Source organism: Heptranchias perlo, chromosome 11, assembly GCF_035084215.1.
Source record: "Heptranchias perlo isolate sHepPer1 chromosome 11, sHepPer1.hap1, whole genome shotgun sequence".
Lineage (NCBI taxonomy): Eukaryota > Metazoa > Chordata > Chondrichthyes > Hexanchiformes > Hexanchidae > Heptranchias > Heptranchias perlo.
In genome coordinates this window covers 3,758,117-3,782,634 of record NC_090335.1, presented here as the reverse complement: position 1 = coordinate 3,782,634, position 24,518 = coordinate 3,758,117, and the positions used below count along the sequence as shown (strand labels likewise).

The following is a 24,518-nucleotide window of genomic DNA, read 5'->3' as shown; positions in this document are numbered from 1 at the left end:
TTTCCAGGCCTTTACCAAGGGTGTGCTTTAAACAGCTGCCAGAAGGGGCCATTTCAACCTGTGGTAAACCGCCCTGGGAAATAGGGAACTGACTGGCAGTTACACGTTACTGTAACAAGTTCCTTCCCCAGTGTCGTGGCTCAGACTGGGAAATGATACTGAAAAGCTTTTATCTGCGCTTTCCATGACACAGTACATTACTGCTCTGAGCCATTGTGCTATCCCTGGGGAGAATTAATCAGCTAGGCAAGGGAAATGCAACAATTATCAGAACTGACTGATGCAGCGCTCGGCCTTTAGAAAGGATCCTGTGTATGTTGAATTGTTTACTGCCTGGCGTTCTTGGTATCCAAATCGTGCCCTGCAACAATGTTGGTGCAAGACAGCAGCTCGAATGATGAAGTGTTTTCACTGAATTGCTTCACCGTTGCCTGGAAGTCATGTTCATAGAATTACAAGCATATTAAACACGAAGCAATTGGACCTTTGCAGAAATCTATACAATACAATACTAATACTGGACTGATGCCTAGAAAGAGACCCAGTAAATCATGAAACTGGAAAAGACGCATGGGAGAAGTCTATTGATTATTGCTCTTTACAGCTATTATCCAATGGGCTTTTACTTTCGGCTGGGAAACATACCAAGTATTGGTACCAGCATGCCTCGCCAGCATTGCAGTGTGAATAAGGCAGGTCTGCGGCAACACAGCTGCTTTAATTTTTGCAAACCCTTATTTTTTTTTTAAATACAAGCATTCTACAATATTTGATGTATTCTAAAATTGTTCTTTTATTTGTGATGATGGTTTTTAGCCATATTTGGCTCCGTGGTAGCTCTCTCGCCTCTAAGTCAGCAGATTGTGGGTTCAAGCCCCACCCCAGAGACATAAGCTCATAATCCAGGCTGACACTCCCAGTGCAGTACTGAGGGAGTGCTGCGCTATCCGAGGTGCCGTCTTTCGGATGAGATGTTAAACCAAGGCCCCGTCTGCCCTCTTGGGTGGATGTAAAAGATCCCATGACACTATTTCGAAGAAGAGCAGGAGAATTCTCCCCGGTGTCCTGGCCAATATTTATCCCTCAACCAGTGTCACTAAAACTAATTATCTGGCCATTTATCTCATTTCTATTTGTACTCAAATTGGCCCCCAGTTTCCTACATTACAACAGTGACTACGCTTCAAAAGTACTTAATTGGCTGTAAAGTGCTTTGGAACGTCCTGAGATTGTGAAAAGCACTGTAGAAATACAAATCCTTTCTCTCTCTACTTACCTTGTAGATTTGTAGTCATTCATATGGTCAGGACACATGATTCAGTCCTACGTGTTTTTTCAATATTGGTTTGAAAATGCACCTTGGGGTACATAAGAACATAAGAAATAGAATTAGTTTTGATACAGGGCTATGGGGAGAGAGTGGGGCAGTGGGATTAGTTTAGGATTGATACAGGGCTATGGGGAGAGAGCGGGGCAGTGGGATTAGTTTGGGATTGATACAGGACTATGGGGAGAGAGTGGGGCAGTGGGATTAGTTTGGGATTGATACAGGGCTATGGGGAGAGAGTGGGGCAGTGGGATTAGTTTGGGATTGATACAGGGCTATGGGGAGAGAGTGGAGCAGAGGGATTAGTTTGGGATTGATACAGGGCTATGGGGAGAGAGTGGAGCAGAGGGATTAGTTTGGGATTGATACAGGGCTATGGGGAGAGAGTGGGGCAGTGGGATTAGTTTGGTATTGATACAGGGTTATGGGGAGAGAGTGGGGCAGTGGGATTAGTTTGGGATTGATACAGGGCTATGGGGAGAGAGTGGGGCAGTGGGATTAGTTTGGGATTGATACAGGGTTATGGGGAGAGAGTGGGGCAGTGGGATTAGTTTGGGATTGATAAAGGACCATGGGGAGAGAGTGGGGCAGTGGGATTAGTTTGGGATTGATACAGGACCATGGGGAGAGAGCGGGGCAGAGGGATTAGTTTGGGATTGATACAGGACCATGGGGAGAGAGTGGGGCAGTGGGAATAATTTGGGATTGATACAGGGCTAACCAGTTTTCAATCCATCCATCCAGTTTTACTATTGATAGAATCATAGAATGATACAGCATAGAAGAAGGACATTCAGCCCATCGTGCCTGTGCTGGCTCTTTGAAAGACCTATTCTATTAGTCCCACTCCCTGCTCTTTCCCCATAGCCCTGCAAATTGTTCCCCTTCAAGTATTTATCCAACTCCCTTTTGAAAGTTACTATTGAATCTGCTTCCAACACCCTCTCAGGCAACGCATTCCAGATCAGAACAACTCGCTGCGTAAAAAAAAAAGTCACCTCATCTTGCCTCTGGTTCTTTTGCCGATCACCTTAAATCTGTGTCCTCTGGTTGACGACCCTTCTGCCACTGGAAACAATTTCTCCTGATCAAAACCCCTCAGAATTTTGAACACCTCCATTAAATCTCCACTTAACTTTCTTTGACCTAAGGAGAATAAGCTTTTCGAGCCTCTCCAAATAACTGAAGTCCCTCATCCCTGGCACCATTCTAGTAAATCTCTTCTGCACCCTCTCTAAGGCCTTAACATCCTTCCTAAAGTGTGGTGCCCAGAATTGAACACAATATTTCAGCTGAGGTCTAACCAGTGTTTTATAAAGGTTTAGCATAACTTCCTTGCTTTTGTACTCTATGCCTCTATTTATAAAGCCCAGGGTCCCATATGCTTTTTTAACAGTATTCTCAAATTGTCCTGCCACCTTCAAAGATTTGTGTACATACACCCCCAGGTCTCTCTGTTCCTGCACCCCCTTTAAAATTGTACCATTTAGTTTATATTGCCTCTCCTCATTCTTCCTAACAAAATGTGTCACCGCACTTTAACTTCATGATCAGACTTTTATTAAATGAATTTTGAATAAATGTATCCACTGGATGACCCTTGTCCACTCATTTATTTACCTCATCGAAGCATTCCAGTAAACCAACCCAGGATTGGTTCGCATTGCGTAGCCTGGTTCCACCAATCGGGGGTTGAACGTGGGAGACTGACATCACCTCCAGGGGGAGAATCTGGAAAACAAATCATGAGAGATTGGCACAGAGACAAGTGCTCTTTGGATCTTTGAAAATAAATAGTGTTTTCGTTCATTAACTCAGCTTGTATTCCCTTGAGTTTAGAATATTGAGGTGTGATCTAATCGAGGTATTTAAAACGATGAAGGGATTTGATAGAGAAATAATTTCCTCTGGTGGGAAATCAAGGTGGAGGGGATATAATCTTAAAATTAGAGCTAGGCCGTTCAGGGGTAATGTCAGGATGCACTTCCACACATACAGGGGAGTGGGAATCTGGAACTCTTGCCCCCAAAAAAGCTGTTGAAGCTGGGGGTCAATTGAAAATTTCAAAACAGAGATTGATAGATTTTTGTTAGGCAATGGTATTAAGGGTTAGGGAGCAAAAGCAGGTAAATGGAGTTAAGGTGCAGATCCACCATGATCTAATTGAATGATGGAACAGGCTCGAAGGGCTGAATGGCCTACTCATGCTCCTATGTTACTATAAGGGAGGACATAGTGGAAGCTCTGACCATCATTTTCCAATTCTCCCTGGCTACAGATGTGGTGCTGGAGGATTGGAGGACTGCTAACGTTGTACCATTGTTTAAAAGGGAGAAAGAGATAGACCGAGTAATTATAGGCCAGTCAGTCTAACCTCGGTGGTGGGCAAATTAGAGTCTTGACTAACTTGATTGAATTTTTTGAGCAGGTAACAAGGAGGGTCAATGAGGGTAACGCGTTTGATGTAGTCTACATGGATTTTAGCAAGGCTTTTGACAAGGTCCCACGTGGCAGACTGGTCAAAAAGGTAAAAGCCCATGGGATCTAAGGGAAAGTGGTAAGTTGGATCCAAAACTGGCTCAGTGGCAGGAAGCAAACGGTAATGGTTGACGGGTGTTTTTGTGACTGGAAGGCTGTTTCCAGTGGGGTCCCGCAGGGCTCAGTGCTAGGTCCCTTGCTTTTTGTGGTATATATTAATGATTTGGACTTGATTGTGGGGGGCTTGATCAAGAAATTTGCAGATGATACAAAAATTGGCCATGTGGTTGATAGTCAGAAGGAATGCTGTAGACTGCACGAAGATATCAATGGACTGGTCAGGTGGGCAGAAAAGTGGCAAATGGAATTCAATCCAGAGAAGTGTGAGGTAATGCATTTGGGGAGGGCAAACAAGGCAAAGGAATACAGAATAAATGGGAGGATACTGAGAGGTGTAGAGGAACAGAGGGACCTTGGAGTGCATATCCACAGATCCCTATCCCTAACCCTAACCCTAATGCAGGACAGGTAGGTAAGGTGGTTAAAAAGGCATACAGGACACTCCTTTATTAGCCGAGGCATAGAATATAAGAGCAGGGGGGTAATGCCAGAACTGTATAAAATACAGCTTGAGTACTGCGTACAGTTCTGGTCACCACATTACAGGAAAGATGTGATTGCACCAGAAAGGGTACAGAGGAGATTTCCGAGGATGTTGCCAGGGCTGGAGTATTTTAGCTATGAATAAAGATAGGATAGGCTGGGGTTGTTTTCTTTGGAACAGAGGAGGCTGAGGGGCGATTTAATTGAGGTATATAAAATTATGACGGGACTAGATAGAGTGGTCAGGAAGGACCTATTTCCCTTAGCAGAGGGGTCAGTGACCAGGGGCATAGATTTAAAGTAATTGGTAGAAGGATTAGAGGGGAGCTGAGGAGAAATTTTTTCACCCAGAGGGTGGTGGGGGTCTAGAACTCACTGCCTGAAAGGGTGGGAGAGGCAGAAACCCTCAACTCGTTTAAAAAGTACCTGGATGTGCACTTGAAGTGCAGTAACCTGCAGGGCTAGGGACCAAATGCTGGAAAGTGGGATTAAGCGGGATGGCTCTTTTCGGCCGGCACGGACACAATGGGCCGAATGGCCTCCTTCTATGCCATAACTTTCTATGATTCTATGATAAGCACATAATTTAGGCTGACACTCCTGTGCGCTACTAAGGGAATGCTGCACTGTTGGAGGTGCCGTCTTTCAGACAAGGGGTTAAACAGAGACTCTGACTGCCCTCTCGGGAGGATTTAAAAGATCCCACGGCTCTTTTCGAAGAAGAGTTCTCCCAGTGTCCCGGCCAATATTTATCCTTCAATCAACATCACTTAAACAGATTATCTGCTCATTATCTCATTGCTGTTTGTGGGATCTTGCTGTGCGCAAATTGGCTGCCACGTTTCCTACATTACAACAGTGGCTACACTTGAAAATTATTTAATTGGCTGTAAAGCGCTTTGGGACGTCCTGAGGTTGTAAAAGGTGCTATAGAAATATAACTTCTTCCTTTTATTTCCTTTATCATTACTGTTTCAGGATTCTAAGTAAACATAAGAGATTACAGGGGTTCTACGTTTCCCTGTCTGTGTATCTCTCTCCCTCTCTCTCCTGGTACATCCTCTGAGTTAAATTCTCTTCCTGAAGTAAAAAAAAATTAACAACTTTCATGTGAAAATTCAGTGCCAAAAAAGCTTTGTAAATTCATCTTCCAGTTCATTTTGGGAAAACGAATTGAAATATTTTTATACAGTGAGTAAAGACATAATTTGACACTCCATTGAGGAAAAATACATTTTCTGTGAACGATGGTTGTTTAGATTTCTAACCATCAAGAGAAAAAGGTACAGGTGTTCATAATTACTGTCTGAACGACTCTCTCTGTCACACAGACTCTGAAGTGTAAACTGAGCCCTTACTAATAGCTTAAATGTGAAACTTTATCTGAACAAAAGCTATTAAATTTTATTCTCCAGCTGGTTCTCAGATCATGCAGTAAAATAAAGGGACTCAGATAGCCTGTACCAGCGAGAGATACGCAATTCATTGCTTGCAGCGAGAGGACCATTCTGAAACATGAAATAATGCACATGCTCAGAAAGAATCATGCAGGGAGTCGCACTTACTGATTGGCTCAAGTTATTCCAAAAAGAGCAATAAATCAGTACTCGGTAGATAGAGGATGTAGAGAATGAAAAGTACCGAGTGAGATCGCGAGAAACAACCACCTGAGAGGAACATTTACCCAGCTGATGAAATCAGAAGCTGAACCAACGAATTTGCCAGATCAGATTTTGTGCCGTTGTTCTGAGCAGATGGTCTTTGAGTTAAGTCAAACCTTGCAGTTTTCAATTGTTGTAGTGTGTTTTTAATAAGGAAGATCCCTAACATGATTCCAGAGATGTAGAGGCCCAGCTGATTCTATTACATAGAATTACATAGAATCTACAGCACAGAAACAGGCCATTCGGCCCCACAGGTCCGTGCCAGTGTTTATGCTCCACACGAGCCTCCTCCCTCCCTACTTCATCTCACCCTATCAGCATATCCTTCTATTCCTTTCTCCCTCATGTGTTTATCGAGCTTCCCCTTAGATGCGTCTATGCTAATCGCCTCAACTACTCCTTGCGGTGGCAAGTTCCACATTCTCACCACTCTTTGGGTAAAGATGCTTCTCCTGGCTTCCTTGTTGGATTTATTAAAGACTAATTCGTATTTATGGCCCTTAACATTCTGATGCAGATGTTATCAGAGAAATTGAAATTTTAAAAACTGAAAGGCAGGAGTTTTGATGGGAGGGGTGAAGTGAGCCTGATGGAGCAGGGACTGGAACTAAAGGGATAATGTGGGATAATTGAGTTATGAAGGTGACAATAAAAAAAAACTCTGAAAGCTGTAAATTTATTGGCTTAAAAAATAGTGGTTATGATACTGGACTGGTAAACCAGAGGCCTGGACTAATAATCCAGGGAATGTGAGTTCACAATCCCACCGTTCACTTTAAAAATAATCTCAAAATAAAAAGATGGTGTGAGTAAAAACCCAACTGGTTCACTAATGTCCTTCAGGGAAGGAAACCTGCCGTCCTTACCCGGTCTGGGCCTATATGTGACTCCAGTCCCACGCCAACGTGGTTGACTCTTAACTGCCCTCAAATGTAGACTAGCAAGTCCCTTTTCTTTTGTTGTACATGGCAACTGGAGATGGATAATAAATGCCGGTCTTGTCAGCGATTCTCATATCCGATGCATACATTTTAAAAATGTTGGAAATAAACAGCTGGTTAATATTTCAGACTGGACACTCCTTCAGAAGTTTTCTGATTCTGACTTATCTGCTATTTATTTCCAGCATGTCTTATTTTTATTTTAAGGCAATATAGAATTATAGAATCATAGAATCTTATGAAAGATAGAGAAGCTGAATCAAAGAGCTATTCAAAAGAAAGAACTTGCCTTTATATAGCGCCTTTCACATTGTTAGGACATCCAAATGCAACTTACAGCCAGTGAAGTAATGTAGGAAACGCAGCACCCAATTTGCACACAGCAAGCTCCCACAAACAGCAATGTTATAATGACCAGATAATCTTTTTTAAGGGATAAATATTGGCCAGGCCTGCTCCTCTTCAAATAGAATCAAAGAATCATGATGCCGTGGCTCAGTAGTAGCACTCCCACCTCTGAGGCAGAAGGTCCTGGGTTCAAGTCCTCGCTCTGGAGACTTAAGCCTATAATCCAGTCTGACACTCCAGTGCAGTGCTGAGGGAGTGCTGCACTGTCAGAGGTGCCGCCTCTTGGATTAGACGTTGAACCGAGGCCCCGTCTGCCCTCTCAGGTGGACGTAAAAGATCCCCTGGCACTATTTGAAGAAGAGCATTGGAGTTCTCCCCGGTATTCTGGCCAATATTTACCCCTCAACCAATATCACTAAAACAGATTATTTGGTCATTATCACATTGCTGTTTGTGGGACCTTGCTGTGTGTGAAATTGGCTGCTGCATTTCCTACATTACAACAATACTGCACTTCAAAAGTACTTCCTGGGGCCGTGAAACATGCTGAATAAATGCAAGTCTTTCTTTTTGTGATGTCAGTAGCTCCCCAGAGGTAACCTAATCCAGATTTTTCATTAGAATCTAATTTGCTTCTGAATTCTGTGCTCACTTTCAGATCACACTTGAAATAGTCAGTGGCTCAGAGAAATGACCTTTGGTCTTCCCGCCACCAATGAACTCATTGAAATGACCTTTGGTCTTCCCGCCACCAATAAACTCAGTGAAATGGCTGTAGCGGCTCTCAAAATGGCTCTTTACAATCATAGGTGAAAGTAACAGCCCCAAATCTGCAAGTTGGTCCAATCACTGCTGTATTCTCCATTGATCTTCTCCCCCTGTTTGTACCCATCATGGTTTGCTGCACACCAGTGTAAATTTGAGTTATCTTGATGCTCCTCACAAGTATTGTTCCTTAATAAATAGAACCCTCTGATTTCAGATTGCAAAATGATAGTTTTTGATAGACAAGATTAAGAATTTTGATGAACTCCAGTGATCAAGATAGAAAAGTTAGGTGAAGTGTTGGACAGTTGGGTTGTGAGGTTGTGGAATGCACCACCAGGGTTAGTGATTGAAGCAGAGACCATGTCAACATTTCGATGGGTGGTTAAAGGAGAAGGGATAAGGGATATGGGAACAGAGAGGGTACATGTTGGTGTGGAGGATGAACACCAGCACAGACTGGTTGGGCCAAATGGCCTGTTTCCATGTTGCAATTTCTGTGTAACAGTATTTATATTTAATAAAATACAATGATTGTCCCTAGTCATAAAACATAGATGTAAAACCATGCACCGACCCCACATGCAGTAAGTTTATCGACACTCGTTGCTTGCCCAATCATTAATGATGTCAGACATACAGCACAAATTCTGTTACATGTCTGTATTTGTCTATATGTCATTCTCCAATTCCAGTATCCATACAAACAGGAAGAACGTGAGTCCTGCTTTGTATTTGGGTGTGTTTGCCTCAGTGTCATTTATGGCTATTTGTTATGTCACAGTATGGTGAAGTGTATCTGCCAATTATGTAAGATTGTGCTGGATGTAACGCATAAGGAGTGTTTTTTTAAATTGCAATCCTGATGGGCAGCTGTTGCCTTCTACCTCAATGTATCTGATATGCTCAGTGGCTTCAGGTCTTTTAAAAAAAAATTCACTCTCCGGATGTGGGCGTCGCTGGCAAGGCCAACATTCAAGGCAACGATCCCTGGCATATAGGAACATAGGAACAGGAGTAGGCCATTCAGCCCCTCATGCCTGCTCCACCATTTGATAAGATCATGGCTGATCTGTGATCTAGCTCCATATACCTGCCTTTGGCCCATATCCCTTAATACCTTTGGTTGCCAATATAGGCCAGACCGGGTAAGGACGGCAGGTTACCTTCCCTAAAGGATATTGGTAAACCAGTTGGGTTTTTACGACAATCCGACAGTTTCATGGTCACTTTTACTGATACCAGCTTTTTATGACCAGATTTTTAAACTGAATTCAAATTCTCAAACTGTTATGGTGGAATTTGAACTCACGTTCTCTGGATTATTAGTCCAGGCCTCTGGATTACAAGTCACTAAAATAACATACTCCCTAAAAACCACATTGAAGAAATTGATGCTGTAGTGAATGAAAACGTCTGCAGTCTATGTTTTCCTCAGTGACCTGCCTTGTGAGATTGAAAAGCAGTGGAGGTTTTTGGAACAGGCTGTTAAGGAAATAAGAAATAGGAGCAGGAGTAGGTCATTCGGCCCCTCGAGCCTGCTCCACCATTCAATCAGATCATGGCTGATCTTCAACCTCAACTCCACTTTCCCACCAGATCACCATATCCCTTGATTCTCTTAGAGTCCAAGGAGCTGGGTCTGAAAACCCCCTCATTTAGGGAGCCGCATCAGATTGGGTTATGGAGGGGATCTCATTCAATGCATGAATTGGTGTCTCAGTATATGAACATTCTCTGATCACATCGCAGCATTGCCACACCACTTGGACACACCCTACCTGCTGTAGATAGAAGTAAAAATTCATGCTTCTGTAGTATCCACTGTTGAATCAAATCACCTTCAAATGTTCAAGGTGACTGTCAAATGGGATAACTCTTAACCTTTAAACGATACTTGGTAAGATTAAGAATAGATTACTGCGTCTTTAAAAAGTTGATTTATGAACATCCAAATGTTTCAGATTATTTCCTGTGCTTGTCTTTATTGGAAAATGCAGCAAGATTATATGCCAGTGCGAAGCCACAGTCTGTAATGGATGTCCACTGTCTGGCCAGTTTGGCTAGCATTTATGCTAAGGATCCTGCACAGTGATTCAGCTATTGATTCCCTGCACTAAGTTCTCTACATCGCCCTGCAGTTAATGCTTGTTGAGCATTATTCATAGACAGATGAAGTCAGAATCTCCAATGATATTCAGACCTATGAGAGCAGGTGCTGATGGTGATGTAAAGTGCTATTTGCATAGTAGTTCAGCATCCTGCGCTGCCTGCCTTTCTCTTGGCTATGGTGCCGTTGTTGGAGGTTTATGATGGTATGTCTTTGCTGTGTGTTTTGTGTAAATCTGCGTTAAGCCAGCTGCTTTTACCAATTGAATGCAAATAGACCGTTGCCTTTGACTAATAATTTTCTAATAGCGAATTCTGAATTTTGGCTAGACAGAGCTGTCTAGCAGCGTGCACATCTAGCAAAGGTGCATTGTGAGGCCACTGACTTTGGAGGTGTTGTTGTTGTTTGTCTGTTTCATGCGATGCTAGGAGCGTCACGAAGCCATGATGCGACGCACTTTAGAACGTAGCCAGCAGTTAGAACAACGGCAGAAGAGATGGTCGTGGGGAGGAGCAGCAACTGCAGGGACCGGAACCAGAGATGGTGAGTGAAAGGGCACAGACTGCATTGCAGCTTCTAAAACAATACGAGTGTGTGCTTCTTCTGTGAGAGAGAGGGAGAGAGCCTCTGCACTGTAATACCACTTGAGGATTTTGTACATCTGTGCAGCAGTTGTTTTCAGAAAGCAGAGCAGGCTGCTCGGTTTGATAAAGTAGAAATTTGTTACTGTGTGTTTCTTTCCTCCCCTCTCCGTTCTGTTTATTTCCATGTTGACCTCTTTTCTTGACTCATGGCATAACATTCAGCTTTATCACGCACTCTGTTGGAAATGTTGCTTTTATTTAAATCAAGCCTCGGTGCAATGAAAGAAAAAAAAAACTAGGGGTTCGCATTAAACGCAGAAAATACCTGGCTCTCAGATAACTGACAATAATGCTGAATTCATCGCATTTGACCATATGGGCTGGATATATTAAAATGGTTCTTCAGAGTTTCAGTAAATTATTAAAGTTGCATCTCCCTCAGGAGTCTTTTTATAGCAGGATGAATTTTTGAGCCTTTTTCTATAGGCCCGCCCTGTACAAAGACTGCATTTCTGAAGCAATTAATCATTGATTGTGTTAAAATGCACCGGAATAACATGAAGGGAATTATGGTCAGCGTGTGCACAAGTTGACTTCCAATCTAATAAGAATTAGACGCAGTTCGAGCTTGTAAATGAAAGCCATCGCATGCTGTAAAACTCTGAGTGCTGGTGCAGAACGCTGTGCAGTATTTCTGTTACAAAAATAGGTCAGTTTCCCATTTCCTTGGAGTAATGTTCCTGAATCTGTGCCTGAAAGCGCATTTGCTGATGGATAAAAGATTTTGCTTTGAGCCAAAAAGGTACATTTGCTGCAAGATGGGAGTTAGTGAGACACGGGCCTGCTCTGAGAATACAACATGTTGCATTCAGTCCTAGTATGTGAGGGCGTGGGGAGCTGGCTCTTAATTACCTGCGCTGTGCTGTCTGTTGAAATGTTTTCCTTTTATTATTTGCTGTAAGCAATTAAACTGTCTTTTCAAAGTTCCGCAGCCAATTGATGCCCTTTATTCTGATTCTGTGTCATGTAGGTGAATCAGAAAATGCCCCACCCCCTCCTTTAGATTTAGCAGCCAACACCTACCCTCCTTCAGAGCCTGTGGCCTTTGATGCTGCTGAGTCCATTGCTGGTATTTGGGAAAATTACTATTCCTTCGTGTGTTTTTTTTAACATTTCTAGTGTGTTGCCCACTTGTCTAACCAATCTGTTTTACCCACCCACTGTCCCAATGGTCTTTGCTCTTTTTATTATTACTGCTTGAAGTGTGGATATTTTGGGTAACTGGCTTATGTTTTCTCATTAACCTTTCTCTCAGTAATTGGTAAGCATGGTTATCATATCATTTTTAACAGGCGAGCTACATTTCTTTTTCCAGCACTCGAGTGAGACTGTATGTTATGAGACTGTTACGCGTGCATGTCACTGCGATTTACAACCTGTTTTTTTTTTAATCTCTGTAGTCCTTTTGTGTCACAACAAAGATTTATGAACCGCCAATCTAAATGTAAATGTCCTTGCTACCTCTCTCCTTGCAGTGGCTGACAGACTTTCAGCTTCTGCTGTGAATCTTCCCAAACAAATGGAGTCAGCGGCCAGCAAGCTCCTGCCCTCCTCTTCAACAACGGCCCCACATCCCCCTGAAAGAGGCAAGTGATTATCCTGCTGGGTATTGCGCGTGGTCCTTGTGGGATGTGCTTCTGCGGCTTTATTACCGTTGCCTTTTTCCTGTATTTGCTACATTGCCGTGCGCGCACACTGCCTTTATTGCGTTACTGCCATGAGATGCCAATAATCGAGTCAAATGCCAATTTGGACAACAGCAAGCAAAAACATTAGAGTTCTCAAATGGGTCAGTTGTGAATTTCTGAGGATGATGATGTATCTGCCCAATGGATGGAGTTAAAGCTAATTTAAATTTGAGATGAAATGTTATTGTCCCTGCTCATGTTTTGTTGCATTGCCTGCACTGCGTGTAAAAGAATGCAAAGTGCCTTCCCCATGGCGCACCACCAAGTGCATTTGTCCAATGATTCCAGTTGAGACTTCGAGCAGGCCATGTAATGGTCACTGGGTAAAACAACACCTTGTTCGAGCATTTCAGCACAGAGCAATACAGCGTGGGCTTGGGATTCATAATTGCCCATCTGGTGAGTTGCGAGTCACAGACAGACCACCCATGCAGAGGAGGGCAATTGATTGAGGCTGCTGGCACTCCTAGAGTTGAGGTACTGGTCAACCATGGTCTGATTGAATGGCGGAATAGTTTTGAGGGGCTGAATGGCCACCTCCTGTCCCTATGTTTATCATTCATGGTGCCGTTGGTGAAGGCCTAGCAACAGATTTTCTGTTGCTCTCTCACTTGGCGACCGGTACATGGTAGAGGCAAACCAAAGATGAGGATTAACATTTGACCAAGTAAATTTAAAACCAAGTAACATCCAATGAAGGCATTTTTAGTTTAAAGTCTACATATCCATCACATCTAACGACTGAATGTTCAACAAAGCAATAAAAATGAATGGATTCTGTACAATCAACTTTGTGTTATATTTTGTAGGGAGTTATCTAACAGAGTTTTGTTTAAGTTCAGCTTGACATGGCTCTCTGATATCCATATTCTAATTTTATTCTTTTCAATTCTCCTTCCGCACAATGTCCTTTTAATCCGCAGCCAAAAAAGCGAACGTGGATCTAGTCAGTGGATTTCAATCAATGTTACTCTGTAACTGGCTGATAAGACATGGATTAAAGAAGGCCCGAGTTACTTGTCCAATCAATCCCTTTGTTCTTTTGGTTGGACTCTAGCCTTCACTCTGCACCTCTCCTCATTGGTGACTCCTGTATGGGATTCATGGTCAAAGATCCATTTCTTGTCACATTGGATTATCTCTATTTTGAATTTTTTACGCTAACATGAAATTCGAGAGACTACGACTGCAAAATATCTTTGTTTTCCTTTAGGATTGACTGTCTATTTGTCAACTCTGTAATTGCAAAGCAGCTGACAAAGAAAGTGGCTACTTTGCTTCCTTCCTTTATGCGCTGGTTACTGAACGAGCTTTGAGCATTCCCTTTAGCAGTAAATTAAGAAGTAATGGGGTGAAATTGGTCTCGGGCAACAGTGTAAAACAGGTGAATCAGCAGTCAACGGGGTGTAAATCGGGTGGGGTGTAAATCGGGAGGGGTGTAAATCGGGAGGGGTGTAAATCGGGTGGGTGTAAATCGGGAGGGGTGTAAATCGGGTGGGTGTAAATCGGGAGGGGTGTAAATCGGGTGGGGTGTAAATCGGGAGGGGTGTAAATCGGGAGGGGTGTAAATCGGGAGGGGTGTAAATCGGGAGGGGTGTAAATCGGGAGGGGTGTAAATCGGGTGGGGTGTAAATCGGGTGGGTGTAAATCGGGAGGGGTGTAAATCGGGTGGGGTGTAAATCGGGAGGGTGCTCCACCCATCACCACTTTCTCCCCCAATGCATCCAGAAATCAAAATTCTTTTTATTTGTAAATAACTTAAAGATTGACATTCAAGTCAGTGAGGCAGGAAGAGCTTGTGCAAGCATTTGGAATGCAAATAATTATTGATCAACGAAATACTGCTTCAGATCACAGGTAATAACGCAACTCCTGCTTTAAATTTACCAACCACCAGACACTGAGATTCCTCAAGGGTCAGGCCATCCCCCCCTCCCCCCAGGACCACACACCATGGTCATCCCCCCCCCCCCCCCAGGACCACACACCCTGGTCACCCTCCCCCCCCCCAGGACCACACACCATGGTCACCCCTCCCCCCCCCCCCCAGGACCACACACCCTGGTCATCCCCCCCCCCCCCCCAGGACCACACACCCTGGTCACCCTCCCCCCCCGAGGACCACACACCCTGGTCACCCCTCCCCCCCCAGGACCACACACCCTGGTCACCCTCCCCCCCCCCAGGACCACACACCCTGGTCACCCTCCCCCCCCCAGGACCACACACCCTGGTCACCCTCCCCCCCCGAGGACCACACACCCTGGTCATCCCCCCCCCCCCCCCCCCAGGACCACACACCCTGGTCACCCTCCCCCCCCGAGGACCACACACCCTGGTCACCCCTCCCCCCCCAGGACCACACACCCTGGTCACCCTCCCCCCCCCAGGACCACACACCCTGGTCACCCTCCCCCCCCCAGGACCACACACCCTGGTCACCCTCCCCCCCCCAGGACCACACACCCTGGTCACCCTCCCCCCCCCAGGACCACACACCCTGGTCACCCTCCCCCCCCGAGGACCACACACCCTGGTCACCCTCCCCCCCCCAGGACCACACACCCTGGTCACCCTCCCCCCCCCAGGACCACACACCCTGGTCACCCTCCCCCCCCGAGGACCACACACCCTGGTCACCCTCCCCCCCCGAGGACCACACACCCTGGTCACCCCTCCCCCCCCCCCCCCAGGACCACACACCATGGTCATCCCCTCCCCCCCCCAGGACCACACACCCTGGTCATCCCCCCCCTCCCCCCAGGACCACACACCCTGGTCATCCCCTCCCCCCCCCAGGACCACACACCCTGGTCATCCCCCCCCCCCCCCCAGGACCACACACCCTGGTCATCCCCCCCGCCCCCCCCAGGACCACACACCCTGGTCATCCCCCCCCCCAGGACCACACACCCTGGTCATCCCATCCCCCCCCCCAGGACCACACACCCTGGTCACCCTCCCCCCCCAGGACCACACACCCTGGTCATCCCCCCCCCCCCCAGGACCACACACCCTGGTCACCCTCCCCCCCCAGGACCACACACCATGGTCACCCTCCCCCCCCCAGGACCACACACCCTGGTCACCCCTCCCCCCCCCCCCCAGGACCACACACCCTGGTCACCCTCCCCCCCCCAGGACCACACACCCTGGTCACCCCTCCCCCCCCCCCAGGACCACACACCCTGGTCACCCTCCCCCCCCCAGGACCACACACCCTGGTCACCCTCCCCCCCCCAGGACCACACACCCTGGTCACCCTCCCCCCCCAGGACCACACACCCTGGTCACCCCTCCCCCCCCCCAGGACCACACACCCTGGTCACCCTCCCCCCCCCAGGACCACACACCCTGGTCACCCTCCCCCCCCAGGACCACACACCCTGGTCACCCCCCCCCCCAGGACCACACACCCTGGTCACCCTCCCCCCCCCAGGACCACACACCCTGGTCACCCCCTCCCCCCAGGACCACACACCCTGGTCACCCCCTCCCCCCAGGACCACACACCCTGGTCATCCCCCCGCCCCCCCCCAGGACCACACACCCTGGTCATCCCCCCGCCCCCCCCAGGACCACACACCCTGGTCATCCCCCCGCCCCCCCCAGGACCACACACCCTGGTCATCCACCCCCCCCCCCCAGGACCACACACCCTGGTCATCCCCCCCCCCCCCCAGGACCACACACCCTGGTCACCCTCCCCCCCCAGGACCACACACCCTGGTCATCCCCCCGCCCCCCCCAGGACCACACACCCTGGTCATCCCCCCCCCCCCCCAGGACCACACACCCTGGTCACCCTCCCCCCCCAGGACCACACACCCTGGTCATCCCCCCGCCCCCCCCAGGACCACACACCCTGGTCATCCCCCCGCCCCCCCCAGGACCACACACCCTGGTCATCCACCCCCCCCCCCCAGGACCACACACCCTGGTCACCCTCCCCCCCCAGGACCACACACCCTGGTCATCCCCCCCCCCCCCCAGGACCACACACCCTGGTCACCCTCCCCCCCCAGGACCACACACCCTGGTCATCCCCCCGCCCCCCCCAGGACCACACACCCTGGTCATCCCCCCCGCCCCCCCCAGGACCACACACCCTGGTCATCCCCCCCGCCCCCCCCAGGACCACACACCCTGGTCACCCTCCCCCCCCCAGGACCACACACCCTGGTCATCCCCCCGCCCCCCCCAGGACCACACACCCTGGTCATCCCCCCGCCCCCCCCAGGACCACACACCCTGGTCATCCCCCCGCCCCCCCCAGGACCACACACCCTGGTCATCCACCCCCCCCCCCCCAGGACCACACACCATGGTCATCCACCCCCCCCCCCCCAGGACCACACACCATGGTTCCGTCCCCCGCCCCAGGAACATGCATCATGGTCCCCCACCCCCAGGACCAAACACATAGCTCCCCCCCCTCCCCCCGAAACCATACACCACGGCCCTCCCCTCCACCCCAGTACCAGCTTGGCCAGAGTTTGCAGGGTCATACAGCACCTCATTAGCGTGGGGTTGCCCCGTGCCCGTGGATCCTGTATCTTTGGTGCGGCCTTAGAGTGGGGGTAGGGTTGTCGAGGCCCCTCCCCAACCCCGGCAAGGAGGCTCATCCGGAGGCAACCTTGAAAAGTATTAATTTTGAAGCTTCAAGGAGGCTGGTCCCTTTCCCACTCACTCAATATAACGATCTCCACGGTAACACTGGGTACGGAGCGAGCACCAAGAGCAGGAACTCCCAGCTTAGGAGAAGTCGTCCCTGGTCATCACTTGCCTTGTAAGGGGAGTTGTGGGGTGGGCGGCTGCTGGACGTTCCATCAGCCGGGAAATGGTGAAGAGCTGGCACAGCAGACCAGCAGAACATTGAACTCGGGGCCTTAGTTTCAGTTCAACCAGATTGAGGGCATCCGTCCAAGACACAACCAGTTGTCCCCTTCAGGTAAAGAAAATTATTTGCTCCCCTTTGAAAGCTGCCTGAGCCCACGGACACAAGTTAGAGGCTCAACGAGAGGCTCAAGCTGTGATCAGATATTTTGTTTCCTTTATCCAGTCTCGGGATGCGGGCGTCGTTGCCCATCCTCCAGCTGCCCCTCAGAAGGTGGCGGTGGGCTGCGTTCTTGAACCGTTGCAGTCCAATTCAAGAAGAAAGCCCATCATTACCTTCTCCTTCATGGTGATTCTTTGCCATTGGTGCACATTATGGAGGCGTAATATGGACAATCCAGAGGCAACTAAAGAAGCACAATCATTTCGTAGAGAAAGTAAGAGACTGTTATCACAACTTGTTGAGTTGAAGCCTATGAATAGGGATAAGGTGATGTGGTTGTGATACTGGGACCAGTAATCTAGAGGCCTGCACTAACGATCCACAGAATGTGAGTTCAGATCTCCACTTGGCAGTCTGACAATTTGAATTCAGTTTTGAAAAAAGTCTGGAAATGAAAAGCTGGTTTCAGTGATAGTGACCATGAAACTGTCGGATTGGTTGTTTTTGTGACTGGAAGCCTGTGGCCAGTGGGGTACCACAGGGATCGGTGCTGGGTCCCTTGCTGTTTGTGGTCTACATTAATGACTTGGATATGAATGTAAAAGGTATGATCAGTAAGTTCGCTGATGATACAAAAATTGGTAGGGTGGTAAATAGCGAGGAGGATAGCCTCAGTCTGCAGGACGATATAGATGGGTTGGTCAGATGGGCGGAACAGTGGCAAATGGAATTTAACCCGGAAAAGTGCGAGGTGATGCACTTTGGAGGGACGAACAAGGCAAGGGAATACACAATGAATGGGAGGACCCTGGGCAAGACAGAGGGTCAGAGGGATCTTGGTGTGCAAGTTCACAGATCCCTGAAGGCGGCGGAACAGGTAGATAAGGTGGTAAAGAAGGCATATGGGATACTTGCCTTTATTAGCCGAGGCATAGAATATAAGAGCAAGGAGGTTATGATGGAGCTGTATAAAACACTGGTTAGGCCACAGCTGGAGTACTGTGTGCAGTTCTGGTCGCCACACTACAGGAAGGATGTGATCGCTTTGGAGAGGGTGCAGAGGAGATTCACCAGGATGTTACCAGGGCTGGAGCGCTTCAGCTATGAAGAGAGACTGGGAAGATTGGGTTTGTTTTCCTTGGAGCAGAGGAGGCTGAGGGGGGACATGATTGAGGTATACAAAATTATGAGGGGCACAGATAGGATGGATACTAAGGAGCTTTTTCCCTTCGTTGAGGGTTCTATAACAAGGGGACATAGATTCAAGGTAAAAGGCGGGAGGTTTAGAGGGGATTTGAGAAAGAACTTTTTCACCCAGAGGGTGGTTGGAGTCTGGAACTCACTGCCTGAAAGGGTTGTGGAGGCAGGAACCCTCACAACATTCAAGAAGCATTTGGATGAGCACTTGAAATGCCATAGCATACAAGGCTACGGACCAAATGCTGGAATATGGGATTAGAGCAGACAGGGCTGATGGCCGGCGCGGACACGATGGGCCGAAGGGCCTCTATCCGTGCTGTATAACTCTATGACTCTATGACTATGATTGTCGTATAAACCCAACTGGTTCACTAATATCGTTCAGAGAAGGGAACCTGCCGTCCTTACCCGATCTGGGTCTATATGTGATTCTAGTCATAGCATCATAGAACGGTTACAGCACAGAAGAAGGCCATTCGGCCCATCGAGCCTGTGCCGGCTCTTTGTAAGAGCAATCCAGTTAGCCCCATTCGCCCTTTTTTTCCCCGTAGTTCTGCAAATTTTTTCCCTTCAAGTATTTATCCAATTCCTTTTTGAAAGCCACGAAAGAATCTGCTTCCATCACCCTTTCAGACAGTGCATTCCAGATCATAACTACTCACTACATAAAAAAGTTTTTCCTCATGTTGCCTTTGGTTCTTTTGACAATCACCTTAAATCTATGTCCTCTGGTTCTCGACTCTTCTGCCAATGGGAACAGTTTCTCTTTATTTACTTTATCTAAAGCCTTCGTGATTTTGAACACTTCTATCAAATCTCCTCTCAACCTTCTCTGCTCGAAGGAGAACAACCCCAGCTCCTCCAGTCTATCCACGTAACTAAAGTCCTTCATCCCTGGAATCATTCTAGTAAATCTCTTCTGCACCCTCTCTAAGGCCTTCACATCTTTCCTAAAGTGCGGTGCCCAGAACTGGACACAATGCTCCAGTTGTGGCCGAACCAGTGTTTTATAAAGGTTCTGCATAACCTCCATACTTTTGTACTCCATGCCTCTATTTATAAAGCCCAGGATCCTGTATGCTTTTTTAACTGCTTTCTCAACCCGTTCTGCCACCTTCAACGATTTGTGTACATATGCCCCCAGGTCTCTCTGTTCCTGCACCCCCTTTAGAATTGTACCATTTAGTTTATATTGCCTCAACTCGTTCTTCCTGCCAAGTGGTATCATTTCACACTTCTCTGCGTTAAATTTCACCTGCCATGTGTCCGCCCATGCCACCAGCCTGTCTATATCCTCTTGAAGTCTATCACTATCTTCCTCATTGTTTACTACACTTCCAGTTTTGTATAATCTGCAAATTTTGAAATTGTGCCCTGTACACCCAAGTCCAAGTCATTAATATATATCAAGAAAAGCAGTGGTCCCAGCACTGACCCCTGGGGAACACCACTGTACACCTCCCTCCAGTCCGAAAAACAACCGTTCACCACTACTCTCTGTTTCCTGTCACTTAGCTAATTTTGTATTCATGCTGCCACTGGCCCCTTTTATTCCATGGGCTTCAATTTTGATGACAAGCCTATTATGCAGCACTTTATCAAATGCCTTTTCAAAGTCCATACACACCACATCTACTGTATTGCCCTCATCAACCCTCTCTGTTATTTCATCAAAAAACTCAGTCATTTCAGTTAAACACAATTTGCCTTTAACAAATCCGTGCTGGCTTTCCTTTATTAATCCACACTTGTCCAAGTGACACTTAATTTTGTCCCGGATTATCATTTCTAAAAGCTTCCCCACCACTGAGGTTAAACTGTAGTTGCTGGGTTTATCCTTAGATCCTTTTTGAACAAGGATGTAACGTTTGCAATTGTCCAGTCCTCAAGCATTAGTTGAAGTCCCCCATTACCACTACCCTATGGTTCTTGCTCCTCTCTGTAACTTCCCTGTAAATTTGCTCCTCTATATCCTTCCCACTTGTTGGTGGCCTACAGAATACACCCAGTAGTGTAATGGCACCTCTATTGTTTCTTAACTCTAACCAAATAGATTCTGTCCTTGACCCCTCCAGGACATCCTCTCTCTCCAACACTGCAATATTCTCCTTAATCAATACTGCCACCACCCCCCACCCCCCAACTTTCTTGCCTTCCCTATCTTTCCTGAACACCTTGTATCGAGGAATATTTAGTTCCCAATCCTGTCCTTTTTTAAGCTAGGTCTCCAATATCACCACGACATCATATTCCCATGTGGCTATTAGCGCCTGCTGCTCACCATACCAAAGTCTCACATCACTGTGGTCGACTCCCTACTTAACAGCATTGTGGGATTACCTCTCCCACCTTAACTGCTGCGATTCAAGAAGAAGGCTCATCGCCACCTTCTCAGGACAACTAGGGATAGGCAGTAAATGCCGGCTTCGCCAGCAACGCCCACATTCCAAGAATGAATTTTTAAAAATACCATCCAAACAAGAGGAGATGAGGATAATCTTTCTTATGCAGCGAGTTATTATGATCTGAAAGGGTGATAGAAGCAGATTCAGTAATCACCTTCAAAAGGGAATTAGATGTATACTTGAAAAGGAAATATTTGATGGGCAATGGGGAAAGAGTGGGGGAGTGGGATTAACTGGATCGCTCTTCCAAAGAGTCGGCACAGGCACAGTGGGCCAAATGGCCTCCTCCTGTGCTGTAAGATTCTACGAATTATGCAACAGATTGCTCACTTGTCATTTTCAGCATAGACCAGTAATGTGATGTATTCATTGAGTCTGATATGATTTGGAGCGCTGGTCTATATCTCAGGCTGCAGTCACATTAGTTGGAGTTACCGATCTTTGGCCAAGACGAAGCAAGGTATTGAGATGAAGGAATTGGGGAGCAGGAATCTCAGTCTGAGGTAATTGTAAGACATACAGTGAGAGAATAATGAGGGAATGTGTCAGTGAAATTATGCTAGTTTCCTTTTTTGTGATAGAGCAAATAGCACATTCGGGATGATAATCTCAGTGTATAACTGATGCTGAAAAACGGATGTGATTCATTTCTAAACGAACAATAGTTAGAAAGATCAGTGAGGAGAAGAAAGTAGTTCTTGAGTTTTTTAATAACCATACCCCGTTTATATAATATAATGCGCATATTGCCAGGTAACTGAGATCTGACTCCTCAGAGCAAGGGGGGAGATGTATGGGTTCACGATGGCTATCAGTCTGTGCAATTCCTGGTAATTTGGTGGGGAAGATGGTAATGGAACTAAACAATCTGTAGAAAAGCTTGAAGGCCAATTTTCTCAAAAACCCATATAGATTGGTCTGCATCACACCTACTTGCCCTTTGACTATATCCCTCAGTCTCTCCTCAATTATACCTACCTGCTCTCTCACCATATCCCCAGTCTCTTATCAATTATACCTACTTGCCCTTTCACCATATTCCCCAGTCTCTTCTCAATTATACCTACCTGCTCTCTCACCCTATCCCCAGTCTCTTCTCAATTATACCTACCTGCTCTCTCACCATATCCCCAGTCTCTTATCAATTATACCTACTTGCCCTTTCACCATATTCCCCAGTCTCTTCTCAATTATGCCTACCTACCCTGTCACCATATCCCCCAGTCTCTTCTCAATTATACTTACCTGCTTTCTCACCATATCCCCAGTCTCTTATCAATTATACCTACTTGCCCTTTCACCATATTCCCCAGTCTCTTCTCAATTATACCTACCTGCTCTCTCACCCTATCCCCAGTCTCTTCTCAATTATACCGACCTGCTCTCTCACCCTATCCCCCAGTCTCTTCTCAATTATACTTACTTGCCCTCTCACCATACCCCCCAGTCTCTTCTCAATTATACCTACCTGCTCTCTCACCCTATCCCCAGTCTCTTCTCAATTATACCTACCTGCTCTCTCACCCTATCCCCCAGTCTCTTCTCAATTATACTTACTTGCCCTCTCACCATACCCCCCAGTCTCTTCTCAATTATACCTACCTGCTCTCTCACCATATCTCCCAGTCTCTTCTCAATTATGCCTACCTACCCTGTCACCATATTTCCCAGTCTCTTCTAAAATATTCCTACCTGCCTTTTCAGCATATCTTCCCGTCTCTTCTCAATTATACCCAACTTCCCTCTCACGATGTCCCCCAGTCCCTTGTCAATTATACCCACCTGCCCTCCCATCATATCCCTCAGTCTCTTCCTAATTATACCGACCTGCCCTCTCACCATATCCCCCAGTCTCTGCTCAATTATACCTACCTGCCCTCTCACCATATCCCCCAGTCTCTGCTCAATTATACCTACCTGCTCTCTCACCTTATCCCCCAGTCTCATCTCAATTATACCTACCTGCCCTCTCACCATATCCCCCAGTCTCTGCTCAATTATACCTACCTGCTCTCTCACCTTATCCCCCAGTCTCATCTCAATTATACCTACCTGCCCTCTCACCATATCTCCCAGTCTCTTCTCAATTATGCCTACGTACCCTGTCACCATATTCCCCAGTCTCTTCTAAAATATTCCTAGCTGCCTTTTCAGCATATCTTCCCGTCTCTTCTCAATTATACCCACCTCCCTCTCACCATATCCCCCAGGTAGGTATAATTGGGGGTTTAAACTAACTTGGCAGGTGGATGGGATACAGAGTGGAGCTACAATAGGGGGTGATGTGCAGCCAAATATTGAGAAAAAAACAAGTCAGCTTGGAAGACAGGGCAAATATGTAAGAGCAAGGCTGGATGGCATCTATTTTAATGCAAGGAGTCTTGCGAATAAGGTGGATGAACTGAAGGTGTTGATAAACACATGGGAGTATGATATTGTTGCTGTCACAGAGACATGGTTGAGGGAGGGGCAAGACTGGCAGCTCAATATTCCGGGGTACAGAATCTTCAGGCGAGACAGAGGGGGAGGTATAAGAGGAGGGGGGGTCGCAATATTAATTAAAGAATCAATTACTGCCATAAGGAGGGATGATATATTAGCAGGTTCCTCAAATGAGGCCATATGGGTGGAGCTTAAAAACAAAAAGGGGGCAAGCACTTTGATGGGAGTGTACTATAGGCCCCCAAACAGTCAGGGGGAGATAGAGGAACAGATATGTAGGCAAATCTCAGAAAATTGTGCAAATAATAGGGTAATAATAATGGGGGATTTCAACTTCCCCAATATTAACTGGGATACTCAGAGTGTAAAAGGCTTAGAGGGTACAAAATTCTTAACGTGCATCCAGGAGAGCTTTTTGAGCCAGCATGTAGAAAGTCCTACAAGAGAGGGGGCGGTACTGGACCTAATTCTAGGGAATGTGGCCGGCCAAGTGGAAGAAGTGCTAGTCGGTGAGCACTTTGGTGACAGTGACCATAATTCGGTGAGATTTAAGGTGGTCATGGAAAAGGACAGGGAGGGGCCGGAAATAAAGGTTCTAAATTGGGGGAAGGCCGATTTTAATAGGATAAGGCAGGATCTGGCCAAAATGGACTGGGATCAGCTGCTTGTAGGAAAATCCGCATCGGAGCAATGGGAGTCTTTCAGAAGGGAGATTGGGACCATACAATGGCAACATGTTCCCGTAAAGGTCAAGGGTGGTTCCAAGAACTCCAGGGAACCTTGGATGTCAGGGGATATACGAGAATGGATTAGGAAAAAAAGGAGGGCTTTTGGCAGATACAAAAGGCTAAAGATGGAGGAAGCCCTAGAGGAGTACAAAAAGTGCAGGGGGATACTTAAAAAA

At 47.0% G+C, this 24,518-nt stretch overlaps 1 protein-coding gene and 1 long non-coding RNA gene across 7 annotated transcripts in view; one reads left to right on the top strand and one right to left on the bottom strand.

The window, feature by feature from the left end:
* The window catches only part of LOC137327050 (MAP7 domain-containing protein 2-like), a 223,939-nt gene that overhangs the window by 123,376 nt on the left and 76,045 nt on the right, over positions 1–24,518 (top strand). For 3 of the 5 annotated variants that reach the window (XM_067992440.1, XM_067992439.1, XM_067992443.1), the window contains 3 exons: positions 10,665–10,779; positions 11,851–11,949; positions 12,356–12,466. In XM_067992440.1, the coding sequence (XP_067848541.1) occupies positions 10,665–10,779; positions 11,851–11,949; positions 12,356–12,466 (325 nt within the window). The remainder of the gene's footprint in view (positions 1–10,664; positions 10,780–11,850; positions 11,950–12,355; positions 12,467–24,518) is intronic. The other 2 variants (XM_067992441.1, XM_067992442.1) reach the window with 2 other exon arrangements.
* LOC137327052 (uncharacterized) overlaps positions 1–24,518 on the bottom strand; it is a 111,937-nt gene that overhangs the window by 81,684 nt on the left and 5,735 nt on the right. For both annotated transcript variants that reach the window (XR_010964343.1, XR_010964344.1), the window contains exons 2-3: positions 2,948–3,058; positions 1,277–1,358 (exon numbers count right to left, since the gene is read on the bottom strand). This is a non-coding gene — a long non-coding RNA (uncharacterized lncRNA). The remainder of the gene's footprint in view (positions 1–1,276; positions 1,359–2,947; positions 3,059–24,518) is intronic.